The 26,902-nt window shown below is 46.2% G+C and overlaps 2 protein-coding genes across 5 annotated transcripts in view; one reads left to right on the forward strand and one right to left on the reverse strand.

Annotated features, from left to right (window-relative positions):
* The first annotated feature begins 1,291 nt into the window (after nucleotides 1-1,291).
* Nucleotides 1,292-7,017, forward strand: slc22a15 (solute carrier family 22 member 15). 3 transcript variants are annotated; one of them, XM_035533131.2, is made up of 12 exons: nucleotides 1,292-1,497; nucleotides 2,511-2,654; nucleotides 3,045-3,177; nucleotides 3,662-3,826; nucleotides 4,107-4,236; nucleotides 4,481-4,702; nucleotides 5,179-5,319; nucleotides 5,619-5,704; nucleotides 5,914-6,022; nucleotides 6,213-6,249; nucleotides 6,335-6,493; nucleotides 6,573-7,017. In XM_035533131.2, exons 1-12 carry the CDS (start codon nucleotides 1,414-1,416, stop codon nucleotides 6,627-6,629), a joined length of 1,467 nt encoding a protein of 488 aa, XP_035389024.2. In that variant the 5' UTR covers nucleotides 1,292-1,413; the 3' UTR covers nucleotides 6,630-7,017. The 3 variants fall into 3 exon arrangements, with proteins under 3 accessions (XP_035389024.2, XP_081578302.1, XP_035389023.2); XM_035533130.2 differs by having other exon boundaries at nucleotides 1,293-1,497; nucleotides 6,177-6,249; XM_081722176.1 differs by lacking the exon at nucleotides 6,213-6,249 and having other exon boundaries at nucleotides 6,313-6,493.
* A 6,986-nt stretch (nucleotides 7,018-14,003) lies between these two features.
* Nucleotides 14,004-26,902, reverse strand: part of cyp26c1 (cytochrome P450, family 26, subfamily C, polypeptide 1) — a 32,389-nt gene continuing 19,490 nt past the window's right edge. The window contains exons 2-8 of one of the 2 annotated variants that reach the window (XM_035533140.2): nucleotides 19,020-19,199; nucleotides 18,056-18,390; nucleotides 17,262-17,486; nucleotides 16,690-16,965; nucleotides 16,244-16,399; nucleotides 15,667-16,116; nucleotides 14,004-15,367 (exon numbers count right to left, since the gene is read on the reverse strand). In XM_035533140.2, the coding sequence (XP_035389033.1) occupies nucleotides 14,990-15,367; nucleotides 15,667-16,116; nucleotides 16,244-16,399; nucleotides 16,690-16,965; nucleotides 17,262-17,486; nucleotides 18,056-18,390; nucleotides 19,020-19,041 (1,842 nt within the window). In that variant the 5' untranslated portion in view covers nucleotides 19,042-19,199 and the 3' untranslated portion in view covers nucleotides 14,004-14,989. Of the gene's footprint in view, nucleotides 15,368-15,666; nucleotides 16,117-16,243; nucleotides 16,400-16,689; nucleotides 16,966-17,261; nucleotides 17,487-18,055; nucleotides 18,639-19,019; nucleotides 19,200-26,902 lie in introns of those variants that run through there. The other variant, XM_027032722.3, reaches the window with a different exon arrangement.

A 26,902-nucleotide genomic window follows, 5' to 3' on the forward strand; every position in this document is an offset into this window, starting at 1 on the left:
TTCATTATTATTTTTTTATACTGCTCATTTCACACCTGTGACTGTACTGTACCTATAAATTAATATGTATGAAGAACAAAAAGGTCATCTGTGAGTGCCTCTGCTAAGGAAGTAAAACCTGGGACAGTTCAGGTATTACATAAACTGAAACAGCCCGGACAACGGCTTTTACCTTTGTTACGTCCTGTGTTCGAACATCCACTTTCTGGACATCTAGGAGTTAAGAAAGTGTACAGCGTATTTTGTCACATTTCTTTTGGCTCTCTGTAAACGGTGATGTAATTCATTACTGTCTTGTCACACATGTCAAATGGTTGGAAAACCTAATCAAGTGATCCCTTCTGCTCCACTTTGCCACAGACCAGTTGTCAGTGAGCTATTTGAGATTGTGAGCAGATTGTGTAGGTCGCTCCTTTTGCTAATGTGTGCTGCTACCAGGTTCCCTGAGGCCATTCCCCTGCATTGCCTTAAATCTAAGGTTATAGTGAATGCATTTTTTAAGTTTTGCACCATATGTAAATAAATGCATACAGACAGATCAAGGTTCTAATTTTATGTTGACCCTGTTTGCACAAGTTTTGGCAAATTAAAAAAAACAGCATCATGTGTCTAGCGCCTACCATCCAGAGTCCAGAGGAGCCCTAGAAAGGTTCCATCAGGCCTTCAAGAACATTTTTAAAATGTATTGTCATGATTTTGAGAAAGATTGGGATGAGGGAGTGCCCTTGTTATTGTTTGCCATTCTGGATACAGTGCAGGAATCTACTGACTTTAGCCCAAACACCCTGCTTTTTGGCCTATCAGAGCGAGGGCCCCTTAAGTTACTGTACAAACAATGGTTGTCTGTTTCTCCCTTGGTTTTGAGTTCACCTGCAAGTGACTTTGTTGATAAACTTCGGAAGAGGTTGTGTGCCATTCGTGATTTGGCTAACAAAAACCTATGTTCAGCCCAAGCAGCTGTGAAATTTCACTTTGATCAGAAAACTGTCTCGCGTTCATTTTTTCTTTGACTTTTCTTTTTTTTTTCATCAAACTTGTGTTTGTGGTAGCTGACCGAGGCAGAATAAAAGGTTGTCCAGGCAAAGCCGAATCGTTTCACATCTAGTATGCAAAACTATAATTCTGCAGATGACAGCAGAGTGAAGAAATAATTTGAGGTGCATTTAAGCAGGTATTTTCTTTAGCCATAACCGTGCATACCAGTTGCGAGTTTCGGTGAGCGTGCCTTTGGCGTCGGCGTTTGGTGCTGCTGATGTTTCTCCAATCGCGTGAGAGATCTTTACCACGTGGCAAAAACCCACATCCGCAGCTACGTTTTTATCTGACCAGAAAAGAAGGAAGAGACCTGATTGAGCAGACTTCATTTAGTAAACCTATGTGAGATGTTAAGATCTGGGATTACTTATCTGGACAATGGATTTGGAAGAGGCTTTTCAAGTGGTCGGAGAGTTCGGCCGACACCAGAAAGTGATGGTGACCGTTTTGACACTGCTCCAGGTAATGTTAGCTAGCTAGTAGCTTAACGTAGGGCAGCACGCTAATGCTAACCCAGAGAGCTAAGCTACCTGAGGTAACGAGCTGTGTGGGGTCAGGTCCTTTATTTGTGTCTAACCTAGCTAGGTTAGGCTATCTGAGGTAACGAGCTGTGTGGGGTCAGGTCCTTTATTTGTGTCTAACCTAGCTAGGTTAAGCTACCTGAGGTAACGAGCTGTGTGGAGTCAGGTGCTTTATTTGTGTCTAACCTAATTAGGTTAAGCTACCTGAGGTAACGAGCTGTGTGGGGTCAGGTCCTTTATTTGTGTCTCGCTGGTGATTTATTGTCTTTAGGTAGATGTTGGTAATAAAGGTGTCCTCTAACCTAACTACATGACACACTGTCAGGTTCAGGTAAATGCAGCCATTACGCGTAGGACTGCAGAGTTCATTTAAATCGCTGTTGACATTTGAAAAGCTGCTTTGTAACAACATCTGTTGTAAAATGAGTTAGATTTGATTTGATATTCAGGGTTATTCAAGCTTCAGAATTCTGTATACTATTAGGCAGCTTAACTAACCTCACTCTCTGTTCATTTGTTCTTTTAACTAGTTAGGTTAGCTAGGATATCGCAAACATTACTCCTGTGCTGTTGAATAGCGCAGACTCTAAAGTGTGTGGATTTTCTGTGGTAATCCTACACCTGCCTTTACCTACACAACGTCATTTTGTCACCAAGGCTGGTTTAGACCTCCGACTGTTCAAGTTTATTCACGCGTGCAGGCGGCCGTCCTCCCGCGCGAGCTCAAAATAAGGGTCGCGTGACTTTCAGACGAGCATGTTTGAGGCCTAAATAATGGTCAAGTGCGTGCGTTATGATGCTTCATTGAAGTGTAATACGCGCTGAGCTACGAAATTAAAGTATTTATATACGTTATGTCGGGCAAGGGAAAAGGGGGGGGGGGGGGTGTTCTAAATAAAGTGTTGCGTTGTAAATACTGAGTTTGGCTCATGTGTGTCTTATCTGTTGTGTTAGATCTACATGGCTTGCCAGTCCATGCTAATTGTGCTGGTGGGCGCCGTTCCAGAGTACCACACAGAGCCCGTCACGGACAGCAGCGGAGGTGATGTAACGCAGTCCGTCACGTTTACGGATGACGTGAACTCCATCGTGACGGAGGTGAGCGCGAGTCCCTAATCGCTGTGGGGCACTACACGGTAGGATGGTGCTGTAGAAGCGCATGCCTGCATTTGAGCAATACCAGTGGAACCTCAAGACGGCAAATGCTGACAAGTCTTTGTTAGGACGCCCAGAGTTAGTTGAGGGACTTTTGTTTTTTTTTCATGTCAGGCTGCAGTATTTCTAAGCCAGACCCCGGTGCTCATGATCTGCATTTGTCTATAATTCCAGCTCTTAACGCACCTAAGACAGGCCATGTAGTGCATCAACTAGCTAGTACGGATTTGTTGGGAGCTGGGCTAGGGCTAAAACATAATGGGTAATGCATAATGCATAGTTAAACCCATTGGAGTGTTTGTGTCTGATGGTGTGTCCTGCACTGTCCCACAGTGGTATCTGGTGAACCAGCAGGCCTACAAAGTTAGTCTGGCGGGATCTCTGTTCTTCGCCGGTGTGCTCGTCGGGAACGTGCTCTTTGGGCCACTCTCCGACAGGATCGGGAGAAAACCCGTGTTCCTCACAGGTACTTAGGCCTGGAAACCCGTGTTCCTTACTCGTATGGCTGCTTCTCATATCGATTGGAAGAGTCTTCTAGGGACGTGGGCCATGTGATGATGTTTTGAGTCATGTGATGTTTGTGTAGGTTTGTTGACACGGCTCATAGGTCAGCAGTTCTTTTATATCACTGCATAATGTTGACCACATTTTCACAAATCCATGAAAATGTATTTTCATTCCATGCTATGTATGACATTTGTAAGTAAGATTTTATTGGAAGCTTCACTATTAATATTTAATTCTCTGTTTGTCTCCCTCCATGGTACTCTCAACACTTCCTATTTCCCTTCTGTCTCTCCTCTGTTTCTGTCTTATTCTTTTACATATTCTCTCTCTCTCTCTCTCTCTCTCTCTCTCTCTCTCTCTCTCTCTCTCTCTCTCTCTCTCTCTCTCTCTCTCTCTCTCTCTCTCTCTCTCTCTCTCTCTCTCTCTCTCTCTCTCTCTCTCAGGCATGTTTTTCGAGCTCCTCTTTGCCTACGGCAGCGCCCTGGCGCCCACCTACGAGCTCTTTGCACTGTCCCGCTTGTTGGTGGGCATGATGAATGGGGGCATGGCTCTGGTCTGCTTCATCCTCTCTCAGGAGTATGTGGGGAAGTCCTACTGGGCCCTGACAGGTAGTGCCACCTGTAGGCTAACCAGGCTCACACAGGTAGTGCAGCGCGAGCCCACGCACTGTGACGCGCTCCAACATACAAGCCATGTAAATAAGTTTAATGAAGCCAGCAGCTTCTGAATGTCTTCTAAGCCTTGTTTGATGAGGCCTGTCCTATTTGTCCCCTCTTGAATTTTTAGTAATGTTTTTGTTGACTTACATTTTGTGTGTGTGTGTGTGTGTGTGTTTGTGTGTGCGTACGTGCACGTGCGGATGGGTGTGTGTTTTTGTGTGTGTATCAGGAACGCTGACTAACATGACATTTGCCGTGGGCATTGCGTTGTTCGCTCTGCTTGGTTACTACATTAGGCAGTGGCGTAACCTAGCAACGGCAGTCAACTGTCCCGGCGTGCTGCTCTTCCTGTTCTGCATGTAGGTGTGCAGTCGGAGGCCTGAGTGATGGCGCCTCTGTCAGGACCTTCTGAACACTCAGCTGACATGTCTGCTCTGCCTCTTTGATCATTCTAACCTTCCTTCATTTTTATACATCTTCTTAACTATTACTGGAAATTTGGAATCTCTGTGATTCCTTACTCTTGCCTTACTCTTTGATATTGTATATGTCTGCCTGAATGTGTGTGTGTGTGTGCACGTGGGGGTGGGGGGGTGGCTCCAGCGTCCTGCCTGAGTCGCCACGCTGGCTATACTCCAGGGGGCGCTCTTCGCAGGCCGAGCGTGTGCTGCAGGCTTTCGCGGTGCGGAATGGCAAGGGCCGGGTCACGCTGAAGTTGCGTCGCGTGCTCAGCCCGGCTGGCCCTGACGCGTCCGGCCCGGGGCTCTTCCGGCTGGCCACTCACCCTGTGCTCCGCTGCAGGACTCTGGTCCTCATGTTCGTCTGGTGAGTATGCACAGCGGGGTTTACCACTCTCCACGGCAGGGGATGCTAGGGTTGGGTGTTGTGCACCCCACTGCCTCAATGGGAGTGTGTAACTACAATTTAAAGACTGAAGGTGCCTGATTTAACATGAATCCTGGAGGGGCTGAGGGCAGGGTTGTCTGAAGTTCTCTGCAAGAGGTATAGCACAGACCAGGAGCACAGACCTTCTGAGTTACCCATCAACTAAAATAATGTGCCTACTTAACCCAGGTTGCCTTAATTGACTTTATACTCCTCTTGAACTTTTAAAAAGTACTGAACTGTCAGTCCTGAGTTCTCTCTCTCTCTGTGTGTGTGTGTGTGTGTGTGTGTGTGTGTGTGTGTGTGTGTGTGTGTGTGTGTGTGTGTGTGTGTGTGTGTGTGTGTGTGTGTGTGTGTGTGTGTGTGTGTGTGTGTGTGTGTGTGTGTGTGTGTGTGTGTGTGTGTGTGTGTTGCAGGTATGCCTGCAGTCTAGTGTACTATGGCCTGACGATGAATGCGAGTGCGGACAGGGGAAGTCGCTATCTTAGTGTAGCCATGTACGGTCTGGTGGAGCTGCCTGCCTACCCACTATGCATTTATGTCATCAACAAGCCCTGGTGCGTGTACATGCGCGCGCACACACATACAGGGACTCACACTAATGCACTTTCTGCAGCTGATTTGTCAACAAGTTCTGGTATTTACACCCCTCACACTCTTTATGAACCCTTCTGTGGGTAAGGTCATTGAGCATAGAACACAGGTGTTGAAATCACTATGGTGCAGGTACTAAAGGTCTTCTTCACCTTTACAGGTGACAAGTGTGATGTTATAATAACTCCAGTTAATCGGACCTCTGCTGTAGACCCCTAATTAAAATGAAACATGTTTGTCCCCCCCCACCCCCCTTTCCCAGGTGCGGGAGACGGAGATCTTTGTCTGCGTTTCTCATCCTCTCGGGTCTCTTCTGTCTCTTCTCCATCGCTGTTCCTATGCAGTCTGGTGAGAGGAGGACACTTCATTCATCTGACACTGTTTACTTCTGCTTTTAAAATCAGCTTGATTTTTTTTTTTTTTTGTGCTTGGTGAAATGCATGTTTTCATGGCATAATACCAGTATCCACACAGACATACAGACATGCATGCAGGCATTTCTTTTTTTGGCTTGAAAAAAGCATTTTTCAGCTCAATTGCTCTGTCGCCCCCTGCAGGCACTGTGGGAAGTGGCAGTGTTCTTGCTCTGCTGGGGAAGTTGATGGTCAGTGCTGCCTTCAACATTGTCTACGTGTACACCTCAGAGCTGTACCCCACCATCATCAGGTGTGTGTGTGTATGTGTGTGTGTGTGTGTGTGTAGAAAGTTCAAGGTATATTTGAACTGGTCCTATAACATGACTAGCACCCTGATTTGCTATATTGCTATTTTGGAGTGTTTAGCTGTTAAATCGAGGTGTGTGCGTGCGTGTGTATTTTAGGAATGCAGGGCTTGGTGTGTGTTCCATGTCCTGTAGGGTTGGAGGTATTTTGGCCCCATTTGTCCCCAGCATGGTAAGCAGGTTGTCTTCCTCATTTGAGACGTCTTCCTCTACTGCGCTCGTGTGACGTGAGCAGTAATCTGTTGGCTGTTGATCAGAAAGTGGTGCACGCATCGATGCCCTTCATGGTCTTCTGTCTGATCGGGGTATCAGCCGGTGCCCTCGGCCTCCTCCTCCCCGAGACGCTCAACAGACCTGTTGCAGAGACGCTCGAGGAACTCTCTGCCCCTGCCTACCAGCATATGCTAGAGACACAGGTAACCATGGTAACGGTTGGTACCACCCTCTCTGGGGTAATGGGTGCTGTGTAAACTGTAACCCTTTGTGTTTATACAGGTTCGTTTACTGGAGGATGAGCCTTTGCCAAAACACAGAGGATCTGAAAGTAAATGAGCCGTGTGGGTGGCCTAACACACAAATGCAGAGGCAGGGATGACTGAAGCAAACCTGCTCCCAGACACGCCCGCAGACACAAAAAGGTAAAGAGGACTTCACTGTCACGTCTGAGTTGATGCGTCCTACACACTAGAGCTCTGAATATATGAGCACTGCAGCTTCTGAAAGAACCAGGACGAGGATCTCAGCTCAACTGGATACTAAAGAGCACACCACTCCTGTTCTAAGGAACCTGCTGGCTAGAGACCACATCCCCATGCTGATGGAGTAGGATGCTGGAGACCACGCCCCTCCCATGCTGAGAGACTTAATGACTAGAGACCATCTGTTTTATGAAACTTGCCAAACTAGCTGGCAGAAATAAAGTGTCTGTGTGTGGGTTTCACTCTCTCTACTACAGCCTTGTCTCTGCTTTGCTTTGGCTCAGACCAGTAGCAGCTTCCACACAGCAGTGACTCGTGCCGTGTGTAACTGGCAGAACTAATTTCCATAATTGGTTGTGTATCAGTATTCACGTTACAATACGTGACACTACCAGGCCGTGTGTTACACGGGATGTGCTTTTCCAGAAATGTTACAGAAGAAGAATTATGTAAATGCACAACTCTATATTGTTGCTTGTAGCATTAATGTTTCCTTATCTTGGAGAATGTTGTTACAAAAATTAAAATAAAACCAAAACATAAAACTGTTACACAACACAAAAGACCTTTTTGATTAAAAAAATAACAGCATGACTTTTGGGATGTAGATTTGTGGAGTAAAACACAGTTCCACTTCAGGAACCTTAACACCCTGTAGAAGGTAGAGCCAGCACACCTGGATCTGATATTCAGGTATCATAGGCACGAAGGCATGGAACAACAGCATTGGGCATAGATTAGGGTGGAAATAATCTGTAACACCTGTAGTAGGCCATGCTCTGACACACCCACCCACTTGCACATTCTGTGGTTCCTGTGTGCTGGACACCAGACCTTCACTACCTGCTCCTGAAGGGCTTATTACTGAGTGGGGAAGTCCTGAAACTGCTCTAGGCTGCCGTTTGTCTGCTGTGACCAGCAGGGGGGGCTGAAGTGTCAGGATGGGCGGTCGCTCTTGAACTTAGTTCACCTCCTGCCCTCCGTTTCTCTCCATGCTGGTGATGTCAGCATTGACGCAGGTGAGTAGCACTCAGGTGAACTCCAGCAGGCGTACATGGAGTTGACATCTCAACCGCAAATACACCCCCCAACCCACCTCCCCCCAATCTAGTTCAAGGCCCTGCGGGGTGAACGGAGGCTGGAGCTGTAATCACCGTTTTTGCACCGCCCTGTTCCTGGCTCTCCACCATGTCTGGCTGTCATTACCTGCACAGGTAGAGAAACAGCAGTGAGAGGGCAGAGTTTCTCTGCTCAAATCCTCTACTAGGTTTTCAACTGAATTAAATAACTATTGAACATGCATTGGTATATCTCTTCCAGTAAATGTTCACCAATATCTATGTTACAACTCCAGATGCTCAAGCTCAAAACATGCCCTACTGCACCCTCCTGACTTCTGACAGGTCTGCTTGCCTGTAGAGAGTAGTAACTCCTTGGGGCAGATTTGGAAGTGAACTCTTCAGGAGTGGGGTTTTCCACAAGCCGGCTTGGTAACTTTGGCAACCTCACATGACCTGGGATGAGAGGGACTCTAAGTACTCTGGCTCAAAAAACCCCATTAGCGTTGACTCCAGAGACGGGAAGCGCACGGCACAACTGGCACGGCCGTTACCTGCTCAGACACTTTCTTCTTACTCAGTTTTTTATCCTTTAAAAATATTTTATATTATAGCAATATTTTTAATGACTTCTTTAAAAGAAACATTTTTAATGATTCATTTGATTATTGCCAGAGCAGAAAACATGGTGGAGCCTTGAGACTGTACATGTGTGTTGAGCGTACCTTGAGGCTGTACATGTGAGTTGCCCATCTGAGCGCTCTCTGGGTTTATTGCAGCTTACTTAAAATGTGTGATATTACCTTCTTCTAACTTTTGTCAGGATCTGTTTCAAAAGCAGTGATCAGAGTAATTGCTGTTCATTTAAATAAATGTCCAAGGGCCAAAGTCAACATCTTGTGCCCATATTCATGGGTGAATGGTTGTTTGTGTGTGTGTGTGTGTGTGCGTGTGTGTGAGAGAGAGAGAGGGTGACTAAGTGTGTAAGGTTGGTAGTTAGTCATGAATGCAGGTATGTCACCCTGAGGTGAGAGTGAGAGTTGAATTGCTATCTTGGAACAATTTGACCCCTCACTGAACTATCAAGGAAATCTTCTAGGACATACAGTACTGTCTATAACAGCATATACGCACGCACACACACATTTATGTTCTTCCTCCCTTCAAGAGTTTAGTTTTGCACTTGCTTTTTGGAACTATAAACATAAGTTATGAAGATTATAATTGGATGATTGCATATTGTCTGCGTATATGTAGGTGCGGGTAATTAAGGGTAGTAGAAATTATCAGAGTGCCTTCACTTTATTAGAGTGCCTGACAGCTCCCCACTGAACCCTGAAACCCTCCCAGTGTGTCTTGGGTCGCTGTCAGATCTGACTAATTAAAACATTCACCTCCGACTGCTTCAACACACCTGGGGCAACACAACGACTCTCTCTCTCTCGGACTTCATTCTCAACCTGGATTGCTACTTCTTGGAAATTTCGTTGCTTTCTTTGAGGAATAAGTTCGGCCAGGTTCCCACACTTGAGGCTTGTCATTAAATGCAGAGTATGTTCCTTTCCCCACGCTGCTGCACAGGTTTTACAAATCCTCCGGTCAACCCTCCCATTTCAGCTCTAAGTTTCATTGCTCCTATGTGTTAAAGGTTTGCCCTCGAAACTCCAGTTCTGTAACTGTTTCCAACTGCACCTCCAAGGTTGAAGATCTCACATCACCTGGTAGAGCAGGCGGCGGCGTGTTGCTAGCAACGCCCAGGTCACCGGCTCAGTTTCCAGGACACGCATGTATGTCATCCTGATAAATGTGTAAGTTTGCCAAGTGCCGTAAATGTATTCACCCCGTGTGCTCCTAAATATCATACAGCCAGATCCATCTGCCTGGGCTGATGTTTGTTTGACTGGATCATTCCAGGCAACCTGTTGCTTTTAAATGTGTCACAAGCCTGAATTACCTGGTACCCATCTATTCCCTACCCATAGCTATTAGTAATAATCATTAACAGAAGAATGGCAGAGAGAGAGAGAAACAAGCATTTGGGAGGAGGAAAGGATACATAAGTGAAATTTTATGGTATAGAGCGGTGTTTCTTCCCAGTTAAGATAGTCCCCATGGGGTTGAGGAGAATTCAGTGCTCTGGAGTGGTTTGCTAGGATGCAGTAAAGATGGGGACTGTCGGAAGTGCATAACGATGGGACTGAGGAATTCTGCTGCAGAACATTTGATCAATAATAAACTGACAATATGTAGAGGAAGTAGAATTTCACCTCATAAGAGAAATGGAATCTGATTTGCTGTGACCAGCCATCTCCTCCCTCTGGTTTATTCCCCTTTCAAGGTGCTTACTTAATGAGACCTAATGGATACAGGAAGCGGTGTGTGTGGGTGCACACGATCTCTCACTCCGGGACTGAAAGAGACCAGACTTTAGTGAAGTGGACCTGTGCCCTGCAGTAGGTCCAGACTACATTCTAATCTAATCTAATCTGACATTGAAGCCATGCCCTGCAGTAGGTTCATGCTACATTGTAATCTAATCTAATCTAATCTAATATAATCTAATATACCACTGAAGATGTGCCCTGCAGTAGGTCCAGACTACATTTTAATATAATCTAACATTGAAGCTGTGCCCTGCAGTAGGTCCAGACTACATTCTAATCTAATCTAATCTAATCTAATCTAATCTAATCTAACATTGAAGCCATGCCCTGCAGTAGGTCCATGCTACATTGTAATATAATCTAATCTAATCTACCACTGAAGATGTGCCCTGCAGTAGGTCCAGACTACAATCTAATCTAATATAATCTAATCTAACACTGAATCTGTGCCCTGCAGTAGGTCCAGAGTACATTCTAATCTAATCTAATCTAACATTGAAGGTGTTGCCCTCATGCTCTAACTAACCCTGAAAGCCATACTGAAGCAAGAAATGGTGGTAGTGACCATTAATGAAATGTAGACAAATGTAGACCCAATCTCCCACGGCGACGCAGAACTGCACCAACCTATGTGCACTGTAATTCGGGCTAAGCGACTGTGATATTGAATAAAGGGGTCGAGGTTTTGGCAAATGTACGTTTGAAGTCACCTACCACCATATGCAGCGGAAGGTGAAGATCAGAAGATTCAGAAGACAAAATGACGTAAAAACGAGAAAACAGTGTGCGAGTGACCTCAGGTTTGTTCTCATTTCTTGAACCATAGGTGTGTGTGTGTGTGTGTGTGTGTGTGTGTGTGTGTGTGTGTGTGTTTGGATCAGGAAACCTTGGTGCTTGGGGGTAATTACAGTGTAGACACCAGTTTCTGCATTCCTACACAAACACACACACACACACACGCACACACACTGATGCAGCCAGGAAAGGTCATGACTTCTTTACACATGAATACATGGGTTCAGCCACAATGTGATGTTTGTGTCCAGAATCTATTGTTTGTTGCTCATCTGTGTTTTCTTTTGCTGTTTAATTACTGTCAGTGTCTAGGGTAAAGCCGTTAGCAGAGGAACTGTAGTGTGTCTGCTGTACACACAATCTCAATAAATATGGCTGTAAAACTGTATTTGAATTTGACTTTGAGTTGTGTTTACACAGACTGTGTTTTTGGACCCTGTCATCTTGGTTGCAGTTTGATTGCAGTCTGCCAAACATCTGTACTGACTACAGTTGAATCTGATTGGTTGATGGGCTCTGCAGGCTCTGCAGCTGCTAGTTGAGAGTACTCCCATCTATTGATTTAAGCTTTTAAAAATGATCCAACATGCAAAGCAGTAGCAGATACAATAATTGACACACAGTCAAGGCAAGAAAACACGCTCCCTGCCCTCTCTGTTCCAGGTGGTACTGTCTTTAACTTTATGGGCAAAACCTATTAAGGCTTGAAAAATAAGGAACGGGGATATATGTGTGTGTGTGGGGGGGGGGAGTTGGCAGACAAACTCATCATGGAAATGGAGCGATGAGTGTGTACATGAACGGTATTGGTGGAGGGACACAAGTATTTGTGATCCTCCTCTCCAACTTCAGTTGTTACATAATTACATTTAACCAAAACCCCAAGGCAAATCCTGGCAGGTGTGTGTGTGTGTTTGTGTGTGTGTGTGTGTGTGTGTGTGTCTGTGAGACTCTACATAAATCACTCTTGTAAATCATGCTGGCATGTTGTTTATCCCACTAGCAATCTGTGATAGTAAATTTGATTTGAGCAGTCGCGGGTTATTTACACAACGCATGCACACACAATCCTACAGGTTCAGAAGTTCAGGTGAATCTTGTCTTGATATGCTGTCACCGTTGGTATGATGGTGAGTTGCTTACATCTTCTTTCTCTTCTCTTTGTCCTGTCCACCTTCGGTGAACTTCATTTCTCTCTCTCCCCATCTGCTTCCTGCTCATCTGGGAGGTAGTAAGGATGAGAGAGGGAGTGAGGGAGGATAAGGGAGGAATAACATGCACAGCTCTCTTTAATGAAAAACAACATAAAACGAGCCGTGGTCAAAACAGAGATCAGGTCCCATTTGCATCCCACTTTCTTTCCTTGGTTCACTTTTCGGCAGCAGTGCTTTACACACTTTGCAGGGACTCTGTGCACTGCCACTCACTTCAGCAGCTTACTGAAAGAGATGCTGTATGGACTGTATTGACTGCCCTTAACCTTACACCTGATCAATTGTTACTTGCTGCTTCATCTGGGCTGTTGCTCTGACCTGCTTCATCTGGTGTCACTCTGACCTGCTTCATCTGGGCTGTCGCTCTGACATGCTTCATCTGGGCTGTCGCTCTGACCTGCTTTATCTGGGCTGTTGCTCTGACCTGCTTCATCTGGGCTGTTGCTCTGACCTGCTTCATCTGGTGTCGCTCTGACCTGCTTCATCTGGGCTGTCCTGACCTGCTTCATCTGGTGTCGCTCTGACCTGCTTAATCTGGGCTGTCCTGACCTGCTTCATCTGGGCTGTCCTGACCTGCTTCATCTGAGCTGTTGCTCTGACCTGCTTCATCTGGTGTCGCTCTGACCTGCTTCATCTGGGCTGTCCTGACCTGCTTCATCTGGGCTGTCCTGACCTGTTTCATCTGGGCTGTCCTGACCTGCTTCATCTGGGCTGTCCTGACCTGCATGGTTCAGGCTGTCTCTCTGACCTGCTTCATCTGGGCTGTCCTGACCTGCATGGTTCAGGCTGTCTCTCTGACCTGCTTCATCTGGGCTGTCCTGACCTGCTTCATCTGGGCTGTCTCTCTGACCTGCTTCATCTGGGCTGTCCTGACCTGCTTCATCTGGGCTGTCTCTCTGACCTGCTTCATCTGGGCTGTCCTGACCTGCTTTATCTGGGCTGTCTCTCTGACCTGCTTCATCTGGGCTGTCCTGACCTGCATGGTTCAGGCTGTCTCTCTGACATTCAGACGATAGCAGTCACGCCCTCGCAGCTGCCACACAGATCTCTCTGCTCCAATCATATTCTTCTCTCCCCTTCTCTTCTGCATCCAATTCTTTCTCTGTCCTTCTGTACTCAAGTACTTCTTGTTTTTTCTTTAAAGACTCATTCAAGCCTCTTTCTCTTTCTTTCTTTCTTCTCCATGTTTCCTCTCCTCTTCTCCTCTTCCTCCTCTTCTCTCCCACTCTCACTTTCTCATCTCACTCTTTTCTTCTCACCATACATTTTTATTTTTACTTGGATATGTGCATCTGTGTGCCCTGAAGCAGCCTTGCTAAAGTGTTTGTCTGATGTTTTTTCTTTTTTGTCTGCTTAGTCATGCTTTCTTTGCTTTGTTTGTTTTGCCTCATGACCTCAGTCCTCCTGTGCAGCAGGTGATGGAATAGACCTCCCTGCTTATAGAAACGTGGATTACTGGAAAATAATCATTTGGACTCAAAATGAAAAAATGTTAAATATTTTTCATACATATTAATAGGGATGATGATGGTGGTGATGATAACAGCAATTTTATTATTATGAATTATTATTATTATTATTTATTATTATTGTTATTAATAATAATAATTATTATTATTTGTTATTTTACCTGAATTTGTCATTGTAGAGTTGTATTATTTGTTTAAGTATTGTTATGATTGTGATAAAATCAACACCTCCATCACAGTGAACTCTCCTTCCTTCACATAACGCTTCCAATTTAATTTACCCTTGCAAAATATAAACACCAGTCTAGTTCAAACAATACATAAACCATTTCTTTATTTTCGAGGCGTTCACATGAATGGATAACATTGAATGGGTAGTCAGTCGATTACTGATAAAGCAGATTACAAAGTACATGGAGCAACCCGCCTATGGAGAAACACGTAGTCCTGAAAAAGTCATCATACAGTTATTAACAAGACAATCTAAATAAACCGAACTTACAAAAAATAATAATTATAAAAATAAAAAATAACTCAGTCAGAGAGTGAAAGTGCTGTTGGTTTCTCCTTCTCTATTTCAGTGCGATCCTGTTGCAAGGATCCTTATTCACAGTTTGCATTCAGTTGACTCCCTAACGCACATTCACACAATATGAAACAAAATCACATTACTACATAATACACACTGGTAAGCATAACTGTTCCTCATTACAATAATAATCCTATTAACTACTGATATTTTTTCATTTTTGTATTTTCTTTACATAGTGGACTATCCATATTAAATGTATTATAAATAGAGCTTATTTTAAAATGCTACTTCATTTGACAAACAAATGTTTATATAACCCATTTGTACGACACAGAGTGAAACATTAAGTAGGATAAACACTGGTTAAATGGTTAACATTTCTCTAACTGGATAACACTGCGACTTGGTCATTCGTTCCCACACTGCGATGTAGCGTTGCCTACACGGGCTTGGATGCCTAACCCAAACAGAAGCTGTTTAGAAGTCTAAAGTCTAAATCTTTTTAGAAAGTTTTTTTGATTCTACAGAGCATGCGCAGTCAGCAGGCAGCGACTGAACTCGAAGTACCAGAAGGGGATTTGATTCAACAGGTTAAATAAGAGCAAAAGCCTCTAGATTTCTACGGTGTAGAACACGAGGTTCACATGAACGTGCCACGCGTCCTTTTTCCGCCAGCGATCTGTCCCTCACGAGTCCATTACGACGAGCGTGGAATCAATTAATGCACGGTGTTTCTATCGTGTTTCTATCGTGCTCTGATTTCTATATATGCGTGGACTCCCTGCGGTTTCTCCCGCCCGCGTGATTTCTGTAGTTGAAGTTTACGTGGAGCCCGTTGACTGGGTGGACTATTGGCACCGTTTGCATCCTTGGATACGTTTCAGTGGCCAGTGACCATTCCACCGTGGCGAGCAGTTCCACGCAGAGCGTTTTCAGCACAATTACAGCAAATTCTCGTCCAATGCACATGCGCACGCCACCTCCGAACGGCACGTAGCTGAAGCGACTGTTTTTACTTTCGTCGCGCTCCGCGCTGAAACGTTCCGGATCAAAGAGCTCCGGCTTCTGGTACGCGGCGGCAGTCTCGTGCGTGTCGCGGATGCTGTACATGACGCTCCAGCCCTTCGGGATCTGATAGCCCTGCGGACACAGGAGAGAGGAAGCAGATGCGTGTAAGCAGTGTGGACGGAGGGTTTGCTTTAAAACGGCCCGTATTACAGCCCAAATGAAAGCGAATATTAAATAGATTACGACATCACAGGCACTTTCCTTAGATCCACAATTAAACTGCGTATTGGCTTAAGATAGATTCACGCGGTTACTAGTTGGGCACTGAACTAAGCAAACAAACCCAGCTTCCCTCGCAAAGTAGAAGTAGGCTCCTTTGCAGGAATGAGGTCGCTTATCTGCGCTGCTTGGACTTTGCCTTCAACACTCACGTTGAGTTCAAACGTTTGCAGAACTGTCCTGTATCCACCGGATACCGGCGGTAGATATCTCAGCATCTCCTTCACCACGTAGTCTAGGTACGTCAGCTGGTTCAGTTTGTCCAAACTCAAGTAAGGCACGTGGAACCGCGACCGATGGCCGTCTTCCCGGTCTCTGAATGATTCAAAACCGCCCGTCTTATCAAACCGAGGCGTAATTTTAAAATCGGGGCACGTGTCCTCCACTTCTGCGCACTTTTCAGGCACGCCGTTTGAGCGCGTGGCGCTGCCCTCTTTGCAGCGCAAACAAGCGCCGCAGGCGTCCAGGACCAAACCCTCGGCCTCCAGTTCGGCCCGCGTGCGCTCAGCCACGTCGGGATGTCGCATCAGCTGGAGGATCAGAGACGTGGACGCGCTCGCCGTGGTGGAATGCGCCGCGAAGATCAGTTCCACTGCGATTTCCTAAAAGGCACGAGCTGTAGTTGAGTATATATATTTCACTTTTTAATCACTTTGAGTATATAGACTAACAACCCACATTTCTCCAGATAGAAAGGTCACACATTTGGAGGCAGGCTACGTGTCTGACCTTTAGCTCCTGCATGCTCAGGCTGTAATCGCTTTCCTTCGCCCCGCTCAACATGTAGTCGAAAGCGTCGCAATACTCGTCGGAGTGCTGCTTCGCGAGCTTCTCCTCGATGATGCGCTCCATCGTGGAATGCAAAATATCGCGCGCCCTCTTCCCCTGACACGAGAAGAAAAGGAAATTCAGGACACGTAAATCCGTGCGAAATTTTAATTTCAGTGCTTAAGGCCAGTTTTGTTTCCCTGCATACAGTTAAACTGATCCAAGCACACGTGGAATTAAAGTGTAATAAAATATGTATAATATACAAATAGATTGAGCGTGAACTGTGTATAAAATTGTAATATAAAACATGATTAAATAAAACAATTTTCCAGTTTTGTCTGAATGTACTTCCAAGAATATGTCTACAAAATGTATTGTGGCGTAAAAGATGGAGGCCGTCCCACCTTGCGCAGACCACTGAGGGGTGCGTCCACGGGCAGAGAGAACAGGTTGCTCATGAGTTGCTCGAAGATCTTGGAAAGGTAACGGATGCGCGGCTCCTCTAGGTGCAAACCGAGCAGAACGCGCACCGCGATGCGGAATGTCAGCGATTTAGTGGCGGTGTACACGTCCACGGAGCCGAGCTCCGCGCACCACTTTGCAGTTTCAGACTTGACAATCTCTTGAAGGCGCGTCAGATATGTTTCTAACGCCCCCCGGCTGAACACTCTCGCTAGGATCTATGAGAGAGAGAAGTTTAAAGTTTATTCAAGGTCGTGATTAGTAATGTAATTGGCTTACTGGATGTTGGTAACTGTGAGCCTGATGCATCGTAATTTATGTCAAATGGCAAAAAACAAAACAAAACAAAAAAACATCAAAAGCTTTATATCATAAACAAGCCACACACAGATAAATGATGTTTTTGTCTAGTAGTAATTCTATCACAGCCTCTGTGATACAGAGTCAGTCATTACTGATTTAACTTTAAAGCCTTTAACGTCTGAAAGCCTCGCGGACATTCACCAGGACGTACTTTTCTCTTTTTCTTGTGCAGATCCCCGACAGAGTTGATCAGGGCATGGGGGCCCAGGATGATGCGCGTGCTCTGCGGCCACTGCGTGCTCACCACGGTGTGCTCACCGAGCAAAATCTTACGGATATTTTCGGCTCCAGTCACGCGTATAACGGGCTTCCCTAAAAGGTGGGTTTTAAAAACCGTTCCGTGTTTCTCTCGCCGGGAGATGTGAAAGCTGGAGCCCTATCAGAAGGAAAGAGCACGAGAGAGCAAGAGAGAGAGAGCGCGCGCGGGCGCGCAAGAAAGATTACAGTACATTACGAGGCCAGTAAAACAGAAGTTGCCGGATAGCTACCCGGTTAGAGGTTGCCGGATAGCTACCCGGTTAGAGGTTGCCGGATAGCTACCCGGTTCCGCCTTTTCTGGGAGATAACGGTGGATTCATAGAGTACAGAGCGTGCAAAGGAGGGGACCCTTCTGGTTTTACCAGTCAAGTACTGCACTCTCAAGCACGCACAAACAGAGAATCATTTTCTATTTATACACTAACAGAGTAATAAACCGAATTATAATTTCCTTGTATAGACCAGTAGCGCAACAAACGGAAGGATAATTCCCCTTGTGTGCTAATAGGACACAAACCGAAGAGCCGTTTTTTAAACTCCGATATTTAGCACATGGAAGGACTTCAGATATAATGATGAAATTGTGGCCAACAACCTTTACCTCCAGAAAGAGCGGGAGAGAGAGGGAGAGAGAGAGAGCGAGCGAACGAGAAACGCCTGTAAGAAGTTGGATGGTTTCCCTCGTACCTGAAGAAGCCAGTGGAACGTTTCTCCGATGAGGGGCCAGCCCATGGATCCGCGTGGGAGAGGCAGCGTGCACGCCGCGTCCCGCGTGATGCTCCATCGGAACTCCCACAGCTGCCGCGCAGCCAGGAGCAGCAGTAGCGCAGGAAGCACGGAGCTGACAGCCGCGAGGAGCGCACACGCGAGGCTCATCGCATGCCAAAGCATCTCAAAAAAAGAACAGTCCACGTGCGTAAAAGCGTAGAGTGCTCGTCTTCCCGTGAATTCTTGACCAAGAAAAACGTCCAAAAAAGTCAAGCAACTTATCAGATGGAGTTCCTTTAAAAAAATGTAGATATCTAGCAGGAAAATAACACGCGACTGTTTAGGATATTTTTCCTGCCAAAGAGAAAATTAAATTCGTTGCACTTTTGGGCTTCTCTAACGTGCACTAGTGTCTCGTGTCTAGCAGCCTGCTTCCCGGAGACTGACAAGAAACTGACAAGTATTCCAAAGAGTTTTACAAGTTACCTGCGCTGACATGTCGTTCATCCGACTTTATACCGTTTGGGGAAGTGTGTGTGTGTGTGTGTGTGTGTGTGTGTGTGTGTGTGAGTGAGTGAGTGAGTGAGTGAGTGAGTGAGTGTGTGTGTGTGTGTGTGTGTGTGTGTGTGTGTGTGTGTGTGTGTGTGTGTGTGTGTGTGTGTGTGTGTGTGTGTGTGTGTGTGTGCGGGGCTCAGATGGGGCGAATACTGTGACCGTAAATTCAAACTTGTGATCTGGCTATTAGAATTAAATACAGTGGGTCAGCAACTACACGATGTGTAAAGAAGGCGGACGGATGTCCAGTGTTTCCAGTGTGTCCAGCGTGTTCACCTCTTTGCGAGCGCCAGCTGTGAGCCCTTTGTGCGCGTGGAATGTGGAATTATATTAGTTGCGTCTAACAAAATTTAAGCGAAAAGATTTGAGAAGTGAAGTGAGCACTTACCGCAAATGTGAACGCAAAGCATTCCGATGTCACTGCACTAAAAAACCCTCCAAGGTGGGAAATCGTCTTATTGGAGATTCCCGTGAGCTCGTGCTTTATAAACGACGGTAGACTTTATGAACCACCTTCAAAAATGACGTATGAAGTTTTCCCTTTTCCCCGAAAGTCATCGATAAATCACTACGGACACACACACACACACACACACACACACACACACACACACACACACACACACACACACACACACACACACACAGAGGGATGGATGGATCGAATGGCAAGTCAATGAGGATACAGGTAATAACTCTCTTGTCTCCGGTTATGGCAAATATTAGTTTATATTGCCAACACGTGTGTGTGTGTGTGTGTGTGTGTGTGCGCGCGCGCGCAAAACAACCTGCCTTTAAATTTAGACATGAATTGCAGAAAAAAAACCATTGGTTACGTTCATCAAAAGAAGAAATTAAAATTAGGTGTATTTTTAAAACAATAGTTGTTATAAATGACCAGTAGGTTCTGTAGATTCTGCGTAGAGGGTAAATGACTGAGAAAATAAAACATAAAGCATTAAAAACACGTTCAACAACAATGCGTGCGCGCGTTTTTGTCAGACAAACTGCCATCTGTCGTCTGCCTACGTTCATTCCCCCTTCATTCATTCATTCATTCATTCATTCATTCATTCATTCATTCATTCATTCATTCAGCCAATTACTTTTATATTTAATTCCTATATTGTCTCAGTTTTGTAGTTAGGACCGAATGTAAAAATGATAGTTTCTTGCTTTGGATTACATATAGTGTAGTTCAGTAATTTAAATTTAAATTTAAAAAATCACACAAACAACTCACTCACAGTGCACAGGAAAATAGTCATTTTTAAAATTCTAAGAAACACTAAAACATGTAATAATAATGTATAAAAATGTGAGCGAGGTGAGCAAGCATGTTATTAAGGCTTTTCGTTGAGAAATTCTTAGTTGAAACTTGAGGTGGAATTGGCCTGTGATTTAAATAAATGATCGAAATCTGGAAACCTTAAAGACTGATACTGAACATACAGAACTGCATGGTAGCGTTCATTCAGTTACTGAAGCACGCACGACCTCACCAAGGTTTCGCTTTCAACCATGCGAAAGTGCTTTACAGCTCTGGCATCTTTACAAAACAGGAGGTTGTTCATACACACTTTAACAACACGTCCTGCACACGTGTCCTACACATGTTTGCTACACTGTTAATGATAACAACACGTCTCCTACACTGTTAACAACACATCTCCTACACTGTTAACATGTCTCCTAGACACGTCTCCTACACTGTTAACATGTCTCCTAGACACGTCTCCTACACTGTTAACAACACGTCTCCTACACACGTCTCTTGTCACAGTACGGCCCCTCCTCTCAAACATCTCCCGGTGTGTGTGTGTGTGTGTGTGTGTTCATCTGTATGGTCACGCCCTCCCTGTGTTTCACACCTGCTCCTCACTGTGTATCATTAGAGTGCATGTGTATAGGTCTTGTGTTTAAATATGAGTGTTGTCAATGTTTGAACCCGGTTAACCTGCTAGCCACGCATTCGTCTTTGTTTTGTGTTGTAATAAACCCTTCGTTGTGTTTGACACGACTTGTCCCTGTTAACAACACATCTCCTACACTGTTAATAACAACACGTCTCCTACACTGTTAACGATAACAACACGTCTCCTACACTGTTAATAACAACACGTCTCCTACACTGTTAACGATAACAACACGTCTCCTACACTGTTAACGATAACAACACGTCGCCTACACTGTTAATAACAACACGTCTCCTACATTGTTAATAACAACACGTCTCCTACACTGTTAACAACACGTCTCCTACACTGTTAACAACACGTCTCCTACACTGTTAACAACACGTCTCCTACACTGTTAACGATAACAACACGTCTCCTACATTGTTAACAACACGTCTCCTACACTGTTAACAACCCGTCTCCTACACTGTTAACGATAACAACACGTCTCCTACATTGTTAATAACAACACGTCTCCGACACTGTTAACAACACGTCTCCTCCACTGTTAACAACACATCTCCTACACTGTTAACGATAACAACACGTCTCCTACATTGTTAATAACAACACGTCTCCTAGACTGTTAACAACACGTCATAAGTCATGTTGTTGTTGCTTTTGCTGTCTGTTCTTACATCTGCTGCTCCTCTATCAACACACCAGTCAGCGTACACAATAACCCAGTGACAGCAGCAAAGAATGTTTTACACACAGAGTGTCCCACACACAGAGTGTCCTACACACAGAGGGTCCCACATACAGAGTGTCCTACACACAGAGTGTCCCACACACAGAGGGTCCCACACACAGAGGGTCCTACACACAGAGTGTCCTACACACAGTGTCCCACACACAGTGTGTCCTACACACAGAGGGTCCCACACACAGAGGGTCCTACACACAGAGGGTCCCACATACAGAGTGTCCTACACACAGAGTGTCCTACACACAGAGGGTCCCACATACAGAGTGTCCTACACACAGAGTGTCCCACACACAGAGGGTCCCACACACAGAGGGTCCTACACACAGAGGGTCCTACACACAGAGTGTCCTACACACAGTGTCCCACACACAGTGTGTCCTACACACAGAGGGTCCCACACACAGAGGGTCCTACACACAGAGGGTCCCACATACAGAGTGTCCTACACACAGAGTGTCCTACACACAGAGTGCCCACCATATAAAGCGTCTTCCACACAGAACGTCCTCTACACAGTGTCCACCACACTGGGCTCTCCAACAGCCCACAGTTCAGTGAAGACGGGAAACCACAAACCACACAGCACACTCATCAAACTATTCAGGGCCTGACAGAGGCAAACATGATGAGAACAATACCATGTCCATTTTTCAACCCACAATTTAACAAAAGGCAAAATGACAGCATTTAAATCACATGATCAGATTCTGCCAGAAGCCCAGAGTGCATCAAATGAGACCATGAAATATAACGCAACACACCTAGGTTTTATACTGACAACATGGTTAACCATCATAACACAATCTGTGCAATTAGCATTTGCACAACTGCAGATTAGCCTTTTCTTCAACCACAGTGTCACGGTTAGTTTCTGCCAGCTTCCCTGTTCCATGTTTTCTTTGCTTTTGTGTATTTTAGTTCATTCCGTAGTTTCATTTTCTCCGCCCCTTGTTTGGTTTTCTACACCTGTCCCTTGTTTCTAGTCTTGTTAAGTTCATGTATTTAAACCCTGTGGTGTGCCCTGTGTCTTTGCTGTTCATTGTTTGTTTGGATGTATGTTTTGATTTACATATCTGTATGATGTAAGGTTGTACTCTGTGCCTCCTAGTCTGTATGTTTATCCCAGCCTTCCTGTTTCCTAGCCTCTGTTAGCCTGCTTCCCTGTTTGCCGTTGTGTGTTTTTGGTTTTCCATGTGTTCTCAGAATTTCTATGTTGGCTCTATGACCCTAGACTGCTCTGATGACTCTGAATCTGTATTTGCCCCTAATTAGTCTCTTTGTTCTCCGCGCTTGCGTCCGCCTCCTTACTGCTCAACGTTACAGAATGAACAGCCTAACAAGGACGCAGCGAGAGAGCGAGACTCCGGGAGGTGGTTGTTCGGCTGGGACGAAACTCCGGCTGTTTCCACACAGTCTGAGTTCGTTATGTCTCAGCGCCACCAAACCAGAGACAGCAAATTCCCTGGTGCTGCGGGTACATGGGCATCTCGTCGTTCCCGGAAAAAAACATGATCCCGTGTATTTTGATGATGAGATCCCAGGTAAGCGTAAAGAGTCTACTTGTCTTGACCAACACTGCAGGGCAGCGCAGCCTACAGCGTAAGTTGTGAGGGAATGCACTTCGCAGCCACACCTCCAGACCTCCCAGACCGGCCGCTGACCAGTGCAGCCTCGCTTCCAGACCTCCTGGACCTGTCGCTGACTGGCGCAGTCGCGCCTCCGAACATCCCGACCCGCCGCTGAACACCGCAGCCGTGTCCATGGACCGGCCAGGTCCTGTTCCTGGTGCAAAGGACACCTCACAGCTTGTTCGTCTTCCTGGAGTGGGAATAGCCAGGCCTGTTCCCGGGGTTGTTCCTCATGACTCTCCTGTGCGCAAGAAGGCTGCTACAGGTGGGCTCCCTGAGACACCAAGGACTCCTTCAGCTACACCTCCCAGTCTGCCAGTGACTCCTACGATCTCTCATTCTCATGTGACTCCTCTGCCCCTGAGGCTGCTGTGCCAGCCCCCATATCTGCCCCATCTCTTGTTTTGCCTGCTCCTTTTCCTGCTGTTGTCCAAGTATCTATACCCGTTTGTGTGAATATTGTAAAACCTGTTACCCTGCCTTGTGGCAAGCGTTCCCTTGCCCATTCCAGTACCCGTACCCATGGGGGTTGTGTATTTTGTTCCTGTGCCTGTCTCTGTTGTGGTTAATGTTGTGGTCCTGTGCCTGCATCCGTGCCTGATGCCAGTTTTCCACCCATCTCCAGTCCCACTCCTTATCCCCATCTGGCTCCTGTACCTCAATTTGCCTCAACCCCTGTGCCTGTCCATGGATTGGTCCCGAGTCTCATACATGCCCCTGGTCTTGTCGCAAACCCTTCCCATGGTCATGCCCCAGGACCCATCCCTACTCCTGTGTCTTCCTCTCGCTTTGTCTCAGCCCCTATGTCTGCTTCTAGTGTTGGTCCTTCGTTTGTCTCTCGTTCTTCTGTTTCTGCTTCTGGTTTCTTTGCCGACACTTCGCAAGTGTGTTCGCTTTACACCTCTCCAATGTTACACACAGACATATTCCACTTCTAAAGTCAAGGACATAATTGACTGGATGTTAGTTTCAAGACTTGAATTAGGTCCCAGAAAGATCTAACAGGATCATCAGATTTTAGCAATGTAATGCAATCCAGAAACTCTGATCAGATAAGTCTGGACATGAAGCCACTGGGATTGATCCCCTGGGCCTCTGTGTGAGACTCTGGGTCCCGGCTGTGTGTCTGGCTACTTTGAAAGCCCTTATCCAGAGGAAGGAATGAGACGTCCAGTATGTAAACAGAGGCTTAAGAATGGCTCCTTTAAATCCTGGATTAGGACTTTGGCTCATTTTAATCCTGGATTAGAGGTTTTTAGTGATCCATTATCATAAGACTTTTGACTTACAGCTTCTCTCCTCTCCTCTCCTCTCCCTCTCCTCTCTTCTCCTCTCCTAATTATCTAGTCTGTCAGATGTGAAAAAATAATCTGTGCTACACTGCACTGTGCTGTTTTGGGTTCTGTGCTGGGCTGTAATTGGCTGTGCTGACTTGTGCTGTGCTATGCTTTGCTTTGCTATGTTGCACTGTGCTTTGTTATATTGGGTTGTGCTGTGTGGTGCCATGCTATGCTGAGCATTATTGTGCTGTGTTGTGCTGTGCTGTGCTGGGCTGTGCTGTGCTGTGTTGTGATGTGCAGTGTTGGGCTGTGCTGTGCTGTGTTGTGTTGGGCTGTGCTGTGTTGTGTTGGGCTGTGCTGTGTTGTGTTGTGATGTGATGTGCTGTGATGTGATGTGATGTGCTGTGATGTGATGTGATGTGTTGTGCTGTGCTGTGCTGTGCTGTGATGTGTTGTGCTGTGCTGTGCTGTGCCGTGCCGGGCCGTGCCGTGCCGTGCCGTGCTGTGATGTGCCGTGCTGTGATGTGTTGTGCTGTGCTGGGCTGGGCTGTGCTGTGATGTGTTGTGCTATGTTGTGCTGTGCTGGGCTGTGTTGTGCTGTGATGTGCTGTGCTGTGCTGTGATGTGCTGTGCTGTGATGTGTTGTGCTGTGTTGTGCTGTGCTGTGATGTGTTGTGATGTGCTGTGCTGTGCTGTGCTGTGTTGTGCTGTGCTGTGCTGTGATGTGTTGTGCTGTGCTGTGCTGGGCTGTGCTGTGATGTGATGTGTTGTGCTGTGCTGTGCTGTGTTGTGCTGTGTTGTGCTATCTTGTGCTGGGCTGGGCTGTGTTGTGCTGTGATGTGCTGTGCTGTGCTGTGCTGGGATGTGCTGTGCTGTGCTGTGTTGTGCTGTGCTGGGCTGTGCTGTGCTGTGATGTGCTGTGCTGTGCTGTGATGTGATGTGCTGTGTTGTGCTGTGCTGGGCTGTGATGTGCTGTGCTGTGATGTGTTTTGCTGTGTTGCGCTGTGCTGTGTTATGCTGTGCTGGGCTGTGCTGTGATGTGCTGTGCTGTGATGTGCTGTGATGTGTTGTGCTGGGCTGTGCTATGTTGTGCTGGGCTGTGCTGGGCTGTGCTGGGCTGTGCTGCGATGTGTTGTGCTGTGCTGGGCTGGGCTGTGCTGTGCTGTGCTGTGCTGTGATGTGTTGTGCTATGTTGTGCTGTGCTGGGCTGTGTTGTGCTGTGATGTGCTGTGCTAGGCTGTGCTGTGATGTGCTGTGCTGTGCTGTGATGTGTTGTGCTGTGTTGTGCTGTGCTGGGCTGTGCTGTGATGTGCTGTGCTGTGATGTGATGTGTTGTGCTGTGCTGTGTTGTGCTGTGCTGTGCTGGGCTGGGTTGTGCTGGGCTGTGCTGTGCTGTGCTGTGCTGTGCTGTGATGTGTTGTGCTGTGCTGTGTTGTGCTGTGATGTACTGTGCTGTGCTGTGTTGTGCTGGGCTGTGCTGTGATGTGCTGTGCTGTGTTGTGCTGTGCTGTGTTGTGCTGTGCTGTGTTGTGCTGTGCTGGGTTGTGCTGTGCTGTGCTGTGTTGTGCTGTGTTGTGCTGTGCTGGGCTGTGCTGGGCTGTCACATGTCATGTTAAACCTGTTAAACCTCTTTGGCATGATCAGTCTCAGACCTAGAGAAAGGCAGACAGAAAAGCAGAGGTGATTACCAGTGGAGTGTTGAGGGTATAATGGTTTCCTCAGCTCCTGTCTGGGGCAAATCCCATTATTAATGTTAACAACCAAGACTCAGAATACAAGAGGAAGCTGAAACTAGGCTTACATGTGTGGGCATGCCATACACTCAGTCACACTCACACACACACCAACCTGACAGGGTACCAGGGCATCACAAGGCACACACACACACACACACTCATTCACACCAGGCCAATTTAGACACCAATTGACATGCATGTGTTTGGAATGTGTCGTGAGAGCACACAAATCCCACAAAGGCTGTGGCCAGTCCAGTATCCGAGCCTGGGATACCGGAGCTGTGGAAGCCATCAGACAGCTGTGCCACAGTGTCATCGCGCGCAGACGGTGAGCGTCAGTTACATATTACATACCCACGCTCTCTTAGGTGACATCATAATTAGGAATCCAGACCACATCACACGCCAAAAAGAGACAAACTTTCCCATGCACCTGTCTCTAATTCATCTGAAATAACCACAGAGCCTCCTGGTGAAAAGAAGCATGTGAAAGACGTCGTCCTTTCTGCAGAGTCTTCAGGAGACGTGGCAGCGCTACAGGCACTTCACATGCCTGGTGTCACTACCACTTTGATCAGTGAATGTAATTATACATGTAAAAGATCGCTTTCATTCCTTGGGCTCAAAACACCCTGAAAATGTCCCTTTTGGTGCCCAGGCCTGTTCCTCTTGCTCTTCAGGAAACCTGCTTGTGTACTTTTGGTTTTTATTGAAGATCTGCATGCGTCCGGTGACTATTAATTATAGCAGGCCTGTTTAGTAAAGGCTGGTAGCACGGGACGCGGAGCTGTGAGCATGATGAAGTAACATTTACGAGGCAGTCCCCACCACAGATGCCTTCACTTAGTGTAGTTACATAATCAGGCCAATTAATGACGATTTTACAAGGCATAATTACATAATGAAGTTTATTAAAAGAGTCATATACACAAGATAAAGTCTGGATAAGCTGTAAAGAGT

This window comes from Electrophorus electricus, chromosome 10 (assembly GCF_041902795.1).
Source record: "Electrophorus electricus isolate QZ-2024a chromosome 10, ASM4190279v1, whole genome shotgun sequence".
NCBI lineage: Eukaryota > Metazoa > Chordata > Actinopteri > Gymnotiformes > Gymnotidae > Electrophorus > Electrophorus electricus.